We start from the raw sequence: 10,061 nt of genomic DNA on the forward strand, positions 1-10,061 counted from the left end.
TAATCTCTGATGACATATCATGGTCATTTTATGATTTAATACAGTACATTTATTACATGCTGGTCCTTTAGGGCTGGAATAATTTTAACTCAATTTTGGAACTTTTGACCGAAGACAACAAGTGGTGTGCAGACTGTAAATGTCAACTTAGTTTTCCTTTTTTCCTTTTAACAACATGATTTTTTCCATCAGCCTTGTCTTCCTTTTGGCTTCATACAGTTTTCCTGAAAAAAAAAGGTCAACAGTTTTGTCGTTTTCAGCAACGGCATATTTCTCATTTCGTGGTCTTCTTGAACACACCTATGCACAAATAACATGCCGTACTGTCCTAATGTTACTGTTGTCCTTGGCCATTTACTATTGTTAATTATTAATAGTTAATTGTCAATCGTTAATAATACTATTGTGAACAAATTATGTAGTAATTTGCTTGATAGTTTTGTGGGGGGCTGAGATGAAAGACAGGTGGGCTGAAGCCCCTCTAGAAAAGAGTCTAGAAACGCCCATGATGGTGATATGAAAATGAAAGACACATGTACACAAACACAGAATACACACACCTGTATACTGCATGCAAAGCATTTTATTTACTTGATGATTATTTGAAGCTTGTACTACCACCATCCCATTCTCTGTTTAGGGCAGTGGGTTTTTGCTTTTGAGCTGGAAATTGAAGGATTTCTTGTTAGCTCCTCCAGTTTCACACACTCTGGACAGCACACACTGATGGAAATTCAACATCACATATGAAATCATTCCAGAGCGTTGAACCTAAGACAAACAGGTTGCTTTTAATACAATACGTCCTTTTGAAGTCCCTCCTATCTCCATGTGATACAGTAATACAATGCAAAACTGACATTCAACTACACTATGAGCTGACAAGAACGAACAAGATGGTGATACCATAATTACCATGATTAAGACTTGAATGTTTTAATGTATATATAATTATTTTAAAGGATTCAAGATTTTCATGACAGCAGAAATATTATTTGAATAGTGGTGACTGTACCTGCCCAATTCATAACGATACAATGCTCTTTTCCATCATAATTATTTGGCTCACCACGATACCATTTAGTGTAGTTAAACTTGGACCCATCACTCCAAATCCACAGACCCTCCTGACAAAGAGAGACAAATTGTCAACCTAAATAGATATCTGCTTCTGAACAGAATATTGCTTTAAACTGAGCATGCATTGGTATGTGTCGTCATATTGTGTTGTCATGTGTTGCCGTTGTAGTATTCAACATGCTCATGGTCTGAAAGAAAGATGATTATGATCAATAACTTGCAGCTGTCATAGTTGTACCTGAGCAGCATCATTTCCTCCGATCCAAGTACCAGGAGTGCCTTGAGTGCGTTTGCGGAGCAGTTCCTGGATGAAATGGTACTCAGCTATGCTGTGCACCGAAGCCAGGTTCCCTCCCATCGCCACACAGTGACTCTGCAAGGACAAGTTTCTGTTGAAGTTTTGTTGATGACATGATAAACAACAGGTGGACAAAATATCAGAAACACCCCTGAAGATATACAAGTCACATCAGTCTTCTGGTTAATAATCAATTCCTGTGGTAGTGAATGGGTGAATACAAGTTAATGACAAACCAGAATGTCTTTAACACGATAGAAATGGACACACCTCAGATTTGGACCAAGATCTTGCTGTGGAGACAAACTTGAAACAGCGGGTACCATAAGGAGTCCAGTTCTGAGGGCAAGTCTCTGTGAGCATTTTTTGATACAGATGTCACAACAATGCATACAGACACACAGCAAAACACAAGTTATTTAAAAATGCTCTCTTACTTCTGCTGATTTTTTTTTTGCTTTTGCTCAACCAATGTGTATGATTTCAAGAAAGGACCGCTCAAAGAAAATACAACTCCACCAAACTGTGGCATCAAAGAAAAAATACTTACCAAGACAGCGCACTTTGACATCCTGCTCAAAGCCCTCTGTACCTTCAAAACCAAATATTAGATTAGATTAGAATGCCATATATTTGTGTGATCAGTGTTCATTTGTAATTGATATGGCTGCATACCTCTGTCTTTTGCTCCACAGCAGATGAGGAGAGCAGAGAGGAGAAGAAAGCTGGCTTTGTTGATCATGTTGCTGGCCAAAGCAAGAGACGATATTAAATAACCTTCAAATACATTACATAAAGGAAGAATACAATTACAGAAATACATTCGTTGAAATGCGTGATACATTGCTTACATATAAAAACATAATTTGTCAAAAAATACTGACAGTTAGGTTAGAAGATGGTAAAATGTCAAATAAAGATACACAACAGTTATCCCAAAATCTTTTCATAGGTTTTCTTTGCTTGAAATGTCCAACCTTAAGAGAAAAGGTATATTGGATTTGCTTAATTTACGTTATCTATGTGCTATACTCTGCCTTTTATTTTGATCAATCCTCAACCTACCTTCCTCAGTTGTGCAGACGGAGATTCTCTGTCTTTGTTTGGATGATGTTCTTCCTTCTTTTATAGTGTTGTTTTAATGTTTTGCAACTGCTTCAGAAAAACGTCCACTTTTCTGCGTATCGTATAGCATAGTCATTGTGAGATTTCTAACTCTGACCGTAGGTCTACTCTAGTCTTGAATAGCCAACAGACATATCTGAGAAAGGCCTAGTTACTTTCTAACTTTCTAAAAAACTAAGAACTTGCACAGCATTCCATATATTTCTCCACGGAATATACGGTACTTTGATTTTTTTTATCCTTTTTTTTGCAACAGAAGATGAGTTTTTTTTTTTTTTTTTGGTTGAGAACCATCTTTTTGTTTGTTGCTTAACCAGGGCTGGATATTGTTTGAAGGCCTACATTTTCTTTTTGGGCCCTTCTTTCTTCAGTCTCATAACAGACTAAAGCTTCAAGAGACATAATGTATGGCGTGATATGTATCATTTCTTTGATATTTCGTTTTTCAGAATGATTGCCATGTGTATTTCTTGATGATTGTCCTTGACTACATTTTGAGAGACGAGAGGAAATTGTATTGAGTTATTTATTGTTGAAAATGTGCACCTCTACAGAGTTTCCGGAAAGAAACCAATTTGTTATAGTACACACCATACACACGTGCAAGCTACATTTACATTTAATCACGTAACAGACACTCTCATCCAATATGGTCAGTGCTGCTTACGGAAAAAGAGCTGACACATAAATACAAGTTCCAGAGAATTTTGCGTGTGTGTGTGTGTGTGCCATTTCCACACTCTGCCTCAGTGAGTTGAAACCGTTTTACAACTGCTTTTTGCAACAAACTTCCCCTTTTCTGCTAATGGTATAGCCTAACCATGACAGTCAGAGTCATAAGAGTCATCGGCCAGGCACTGGCCATAGGTAATAATAATAATAATAATTTATTTTATTTGTAATGCACTCTTCATTCAAAAGAATCTCAGAGTGCCAACATTAAAATGTCCTCAGTGATACTTTGCTCATCTCACCTGCAGTGTGTGTGTGTGTGTGTGTGTGTGTGTGTGTGTGTGTGTTTCCAAACTCTGTTTCAGTGTGTCAATCTGAACCTGAAACCTCTGAAGCCTGGTTTTACACATTCCACACATGTACTGTGGCACCAATTTGTTATAGTACATACTAGTGGCGGCTGGTGATTTATTTTTTGGGGGGGCGCAGTCATAGACATATATAGACTATGGGCACAGTTGGGCAGTGCGGTTTAAATAGCACTCCACAATGAGAAAAAAAAAAACACAAGAGAGGTTTTGAGTAGAATATATTAAAAAACAAAGATTTATTTCATGAAAAACAGTGCTCAACACTGTCCATTAACAACTCTCAACAAACTGTAAAATTGGGCATGAGAGGTTTAGAGCAGAATGGTTTAAGAAACATTGGGTTGGGTTCCAGAGGTTTAAATATTGGGTAGTAGAGGTTTAGAGTAGACTAGATTCAGAAACATTGTGTACAAGAAGTTTAAAACAGAGTAGATAAAAAAAAAAAAAAAACAGGGTGTAGAGGTTTAGAGCAGAATAGAGTGAGAGACTGAATGATACCAGTAGTTTAGAGCAGAATAGATTCAGAAACACTGGATTATACTAGAGGTTTAGAGCAGAATAGATTCAGAAACACTGGATGATACTACATGTTTTCGAATGCCAATTCGGTACCCTTCGTCCAACTTCCATTTGGCCGGCGCCCCACCAGGGAGGAGGGGCTTATCTCAGTGATAACAAATGGCAATATATTATATTTGTGGTTGTTGACAGGGGCTTACGGTCTCTACACACATTTAACGCGTTAACACAGTACATTTCCTATTTTAATTGTTTGGTATATAATATAATGCCCTTGCACCCTGTATTGACGCACCGCCACTGGTACATACCATACACATGTGCAAGCTACATTTAATCACGTAACAGACACTCAAATCCAATGCGACTTATAGCACAATAGAAATATAGGATGTCCATTTTCATCAGTATGTAAGCACCCAGGGTATATAACCTAGGATCTTGGTGTGGAACACACTTTACAAGGCCAGCTGAGGTAGTGGAGCAATTTTGTGCTATGCTTGTGTAACATGTAGAGATATTCATCTCTTTGTGTGTTCATATCCGCATTCATGAGATGGGAGCCCATGAGTTCATCTCTTACTATCTATTGCGGATAAGAGTCATCGGCCAGGCACTGGCCATGGGTGGCATGGCCTACCAGTGCCCAGTGGACACTCTGCTCTCCCTCCAACTCCAGTATATAAGAACTGGCCAGATGTCAGTGCTGCTTATGAAAGAGCTTACACATAAATACAAGTTCCACAGAATTGTGTTCCTCAATGATACTTTGCTCATCTTATCTGCAATGTGTGTGTGTGTGTGTGTGTGTGTGTGTGTGTGTGTGTGTGTGTGTGCATGTGGGTGCGGTGTGTTTTTATGACACAGAACAAAGTTTCCATCTTCTCAGGTCTTCACCAGGACCTTCTATCTGAAACCTTTACTGCCCAGACCTTCTTCAGATGGTTTTCCACATTCATTAATCAACATCGCATTTGCATCAACTTTAATCATAATGCATAACTTCAGGCATTTTTTTTTTTTAAGTTTTCCTGCTTTCTCTTCTCCTCTTAGCTCCCATCTCTGTGGCAATGCATATAATGTGCACACACACACACACACACACACACACACACACACACAACACACACACACACACACACACACACACACACCACACAACACACACCAACACACCACACACACACACACACACACACACACACACACACACACACACACACACACACACACACACACACACACACACACAGGCACGCACACATGCACACACTGAAACAACAGGACTGAGGAGGTCCTTAGGACGCATCGTCAAACTAGAGGTAAATCCTGACTGCTTCAATTCAGTCACATCCTGCCCATCATAGTTTTTATGGTCTCAGACACATTATATCCTCAGTAGTTGACTCTTGGCACTGAATAGATGCTAGATAAAGTATTAGCAATTTTCATACCTTTTCACAAGCATTTGATGTCTATGATTGATTATTCTGTGACATATGCTATTTGAGTACAGCTCAAGAGTAGTTTGAGCTTTTTGAATTGGAGTAGTTGAGTAGTTTGAATGTTGACTGCTGTTTAGATGAAGCTCATCCTTTGAGGAAAATATCTGAATTAAGGATCAGAGTTAATAATGATTGACAATAATCAATAAATCCAATGAATCTTATATTCATGTGTGCTTTTAATTGGACTTAGGTTAAAATTTAAGAGTTTCTGGTTGACTATACTGTTAGATGAGATGCCCGGGAGAGAGGTGTGAATGAGTGTTCTCACCACCCCTCCAGTCTTGGTCTTATTAAAGTGTCTGATATTCCTTACACATCCACCCCCACAAATACAGGCCTCTGAGACATTTGCTCACAGCTAGATCTCTAAATCAATTTCCCCTGTGAACAAAAGTTGTGGAGTTTCCCGGAACCAAGGGTAGCAGACTGATACATATTCATGGAGGGACGGGGCTATGGGGTGACACCCCTTATGCTATGGAGGATATAAGAACTGAAATGTTACAATGGCTGACAAGATGAGACATAAGTGAAGCTTTTGGGTGAAACCTCTGTCTATCTCCCTTGATCCGCATCACTGTATAGGATTCAACCTGTTTCTTGACTGATCATACTCAGACTGCGTCTCCACCAATCTTTTAGCACTAAAAAAATTGCTATCAGCTTCCACCCCTCCCTTCTTTTGCCCAGCCGTGTCCAGCGTAGGTGGAGAGAGACGGGGACAGAGACCCTGGTGAGAGACAGAGGGGGAGACTCCCTGAGTGAACATTTTGTTAAATGTGGCAAATTATTGACATGCATAAGGGCATAAAGTCTGTTTGATCTTGTGGGAATGAATACTATGTGAATGGGTGTATTTTCTTACACATTCATTTGCAGTTTATCTGGGAAAGGTAACTCGGATATAGTTGATTTATTAACGAAAAACCTGACAATTGTTTAAATGTAATTGGAGAAGATTAGTGGCCCATAAAGTCATTAATTGGGGGGTCGGGGTTTCTGAACTCTGTACTACAGCCTTCCACCAGGAGGGGATAAAGAGCAGCTCTAGTCACTTCACTTTGTGTCAAAATATACACCATCATAACAGTGCAATACCATCTTTGTGTTAGGAGTGAAAATGTCTTAAATTACAATATTTAAAATCTGGGTGCATATTTAAATGTTGGTCTACAGTCAATATGTTTAATTCATTTAAGCATATATAACGATACACACATGCCTTGATAACCCAGCTGCATACCTACAAGGTATGAATGCAAGGACTGAAATGTTGAAATTACTTCAAATGCCCATCCCTACTAGTAGCCGTGATTAATTAGTTAAGTTTTGCTACCCTTAGTTGAAGCTCAATGCTTACCTGTTCAGGAGAAAACGAGCACCTGTCTGAAAGTCCTTCTCGGCTCTTAGCTGTCTCCGTTATCCAAATGCATCACCAATATTGAGGCGACATCTCTGGTCAGGTACCTTTTTAGAAAGATGCAGAGGCTTTTTTGGTAGAATCAAACATCTATTGGTCCAGTTTGTTTGCTTACTTCTATGGTAGTCGCTCGCTGTGTGTTTTCGTTCCTATCTGGCAACCAGGGGTGTCGAAATGGTACTGGAGAATTAGGCAGTGGGCAGAATCACACAGGCCAAAACAGACATTTTAAAAGGAGAATATACTTTAGCATGTTTCTTTAATGTCTGAATGAAATATCATGGTCATTTTATGATTTAATATAGTACATTTATTACATAATGTTCCTTTTAATTGGAATAATGGTAAACTCAATTAAGGAGCTTTTGACCAAAGACAACAGGTGGTGCGCAGACTGTAAATGTCAGCTTTGTTTTCATTTTTTCCCCTTTTTTTGTTTTGATTTATTTATCAGCCCGTCTTCCTTTTGGCTTGACAACTGAGAATTTCATAATTTTCTATGAAAAAAGGTCAACAGTTGTCAGCAATGGCATATTTCACATTTCGTGGTGTTCTTGAACACAGCCCTGCACATATAACATGCCGTAATGTCCTAATGTTATTGTCCTTGGACATGTACTTTCGTTAATTATTAATAGTTAATTGTAAATTGTTAATACTACCATTGTGAATAAATTATGTTTTGTTTTAAGTAGTAATTTGCGTGATAGTTTTGTGGGGGGCTGAGATGAAAGACAGGTGGGTTGAAGCCCCTCCTGAAAAGAGAATACCCAGAATACCCACACCTGTACACTGCATGAAACACAGAATACCCACACCTGTACACTGCATGAAAAACACTTTATTTACATGATTATTTGAAGCTTGCACTATCCCAGTCTGTGTTTAGGGCAGTGGGCTTTTGCTTTTGAGCTTGAAACTGAAGAATTTCTTGTCAGCTCCAACAGTTTCACACACTCTGGACAGCACACACTGATGGACACGCTAGCTGGCATGGGGAATCATTCCAGAGCCGTGAACCTAAGAAGAACCAGTTGCTTTTAATTATTATTAATTATTGCCTTTTTATTTCATGTTGACCTCATGACTTCAATTGCTAAGTGTGTTGCTAAGTTGATTATTGTTATGATTATTATAATAATATCAAGGGATTCAAGATTTTCATTACAGCAGAAACATTTCAGTGAATAGTGGTGACTGTACCTCCATGGTTCATTTGGATACAATGCTCTTTTCCAAGATAATTATCAGGATTTCCAGGAGACCAGGTAATGAAGTTAAACCTGGACCCATCACTCCAAAACCACAGACCCTCCTGACAAAAAGATACAAAATGTCAACCTAAACGGATATCTGCTTCTGAACAGAATATTGCTTTAAACTGAGCATGCATTGGTACGTGTCGTCATATTGTGTTGCCGTTGTAGTATTCAACATGCTCATGTTGAGAAAGACAGATGACTGATGAATAAATGCAGCCGTCATACCTTAACAGCATCATATCCTCCGATCCAAGTACGAAGATTGCGGTAAGTCTGTTTGCGGATCATATCCTGGATGAAACTGTACTCATCTATGCTGTGCACCGAGGCCAGGTTCCCTCCCATCGCCACACAGTGACGCTGCAAGAACAAGTTTTGTTGATGACATGATACACAACAGGTGGACATAACAGAAACACCCCTGAAGATATACAATTCACATCAGTCTTCTGGTTGATAATCAATTCCTGTGGTAGTGAAAGGGTGAATACAAGTTAATGACAAACCAGAATGTCTTCAATGTGATAGAAATAGGACATACCTCAGATTCGGCCCAAGATCTTGCTGTGGAGACAAACTTGAAACAGCGGGTACCAAGAGGTTGGCAATCCCCCATAATGTTCCCCACACTCACTGTGAGCATTTTTGGACACAGATGTCACAGCAGCACATACAGATGCACAGTAAAAAACAAAAAAAAAATGTATTCTGCTTTTTATTTCTCCTGAAAACATACTTTGCTCAACCAATGTTAAGATTATATGAAGAGACCACTCAAACAGAAAAGTTTGTGGTACCAAAGAAAAAAAAAAAAATGCACATTTGTACCTCTAAGACCAAATGTTAGATGTACATTTAAAAAAAAAAAATCTATAGAATGCCATATATTTGTATGATCAGTGTTCATTTGTAATTGATAAGGCAGCATACCTGTGTCTTCTGCTCCACAGCAGATGAGGAGAGCAGAGAGGAGAAGGAAGCTGGCTTTGTTGATCATGTTGCTGGCTGAAGCAAGAAGTCATAAAATAACATTCAAATGGATGCATAGAACATCATGTCAAAATATTGGAACTTATGTTAGATGGCAAAGTGTCAAATAAAGATAGACAACAGTTATCCCAAAGTCTCTTCATAGGTTTTTCTTTACTTGAAATGTCCAACCTTAAGAGAAAAGGTATATTGGATTTGCCTACTTTACGTTATCTATGTGCTATACTTTTCAGGGCACGTAGGAAAGGACCCAATCGCAGACCAGATGCAAAGAGTTCAGGATAAAAAAAAAAAAAAAAAGGTAAAGCACAGAAGATCAAAGGCAAAAATCACCAAAACACAGAAGATCCCAACCTAGGAATCCACAAACCGGCAGGGCAAAAACACAGAAGCAAGGCAGAGAAGGCATACGGGCAAGAATACAGCTAAACAGAATCTCTCACCTTGCTTAGACTGACAAACTCATGCAAAACACAAGACAGACTGAATTTAAATACCAAAAGGGGAAAACAGATAATAGGACACAGGTGAACTAAAACAAGGGGAATTAACAAGACACAGGAGAAACCAATCAGGTAATCAAACAGGGTGATTGACAAAGCAGGTGTGGTAGAAGGTGATGGAAAAAACATTACTCTGCCTTTTATTTTGATCAATCCTCAACCTACCTTCCTCAGTAGGTTCTATGTGTTTGTTTGGATGATGTTTGACCAACATTTTTGACATATTTATAATGCCACAGACGGACACCGTTTTGCAACAGCTTTAACCTAGTCATTGTGGGTGTGTTTTCTAACTATGACCGTAGGTCTACTC

General features: G+C 38.8%; 2 protein-coding genes across 4 annotated transcripts; both read right to left on the reverse strand.

Moving 5' to 3' along the window:
• Window positions 1-274: 274 nt before the first annotated feature.
• Window positions 275-1,741, reverse strand: LOC116218808 (ladderlectin-like). Its single transcript, XM_031561587.1, has 4 exons — window positions 1,649-1,741; window positions 1,319-1,453; window positions 1,016-1,127; window positions 275-300 (listed from the first exon to the last, which is right to left on the reverse strand). Exons 1-4 carry the CDS (start codon window positions 1,739-1,741, stop codon window positions 275-277), a joined length of 366 nt encoding a protein of 121 aa, XP_031417447.1.
• Window positions 1,742-7,849: 6,108 nt separating this feature from the next.
• Window positions 7,850-9,725, reverse strand: LOC116218737 (ladderlectin-like). 3 transcript variants are annotated; one of them, XM_031561424.2, is made up of 6 exons: window positions 9,600-9,693; window positions 9,186-9,260; window positions 8,797-8,888; window positions 8,481-8,615; window positions 8,197-8,308; window positions 7,850-8,013 (listed from the first exon to the last, which is right to left on the reverse strand). In XM_031561424.2, exons 1-6 carry the CDS (start codon window positions 9,652-9,654, stop codon window positions 7,943-7,945), a joined length of 540 nt encoding a protein of 179 aa, XP_031417284.1. In that variant the 5' UTR covers window positions 9,655-9,693; the 3' UTR covers window positions 7,850-7,942. The 3 variants fall into 3 exon arrangements, with proteins under 3 accessions (XP_031417284.1, XP_031417283.1, XP_031417285.1); XM_031561423.2 differs by having other exon boundaries at window positions 9,579-9,660; XM_031561425.2 differs by having other exon boundaries at window positions 7,852-8,013; window positions 9,689-9,725.
• Between the last annotated feature and the right edge of the window lie 336 nt (window positions 9,726-10,061).

Source organism: Clupea harengus, chromosome 23 (genome assembly GCF_900700415.2).
Source record: "Clupea harengus chromosome 23, Ch_v2.0.2, whole genome shotgun sequence".
In the NCBI taxonomy this organism is placed as follows: domain Eukaryota; kingdom Metazoa; phylum Chordata; class Actinopteri; order Clupeiformes; family Clupeidae; genus Clupea; species Clupea harengus.

What these genes read in the sequence shown, in the direction of transcription:
- LOC116218808 (XM_031561587.1), bottom strand. Translation starts at nt 1,741, where the DNA reads ATGCTCACAGAGACTTGCCCTCAGAACTGGACTCCTTATGGTACCCGC. An exon ending in GATCTTGGTCCAAATCTGAG is followed by an intron (nt 1,454 to 1,648) that starts GTGTGTCCATTT and finishes TTGTCCTTGCAG; the next exon opens with AGTCACTGTGTGGCGATGGG. An exon ending in TATCGTTATGAATTGGGCAG is followed by an intron (nt 301 to 1,015) that starts GTACAGTCACCA and finishes ATTTGTGCATAG; the next exon opens with GTGTGTTCAAGAAGACCACG.
- LOC116218737 (XM_031561423.2), bottom strand. Translation starts at nt 9,654, where the DNA reads ATGCCTTCTCTGCCTTGCTTCTGTGTTTTTGCCCTGCCGGTTTGTGGA. An exon ending in TTGGGATCTTCTGTGTTTTG is followed by an intron (nt 9,261 to 9,578) that starts GTGATTTTTGCC and finishes TTCTTGCTTCAG; the next exon opens with CCAGCAACATGATCAACAAA. An exon ending in TATCCAAATGAACCATGGAG is followed by an intron (nt 8,014 to 8,196) that starts GTACAGTCACCA and finishes GGTTCTTCTTAG; the next exon opens with GTTCACGGCTCTGGAATGAT.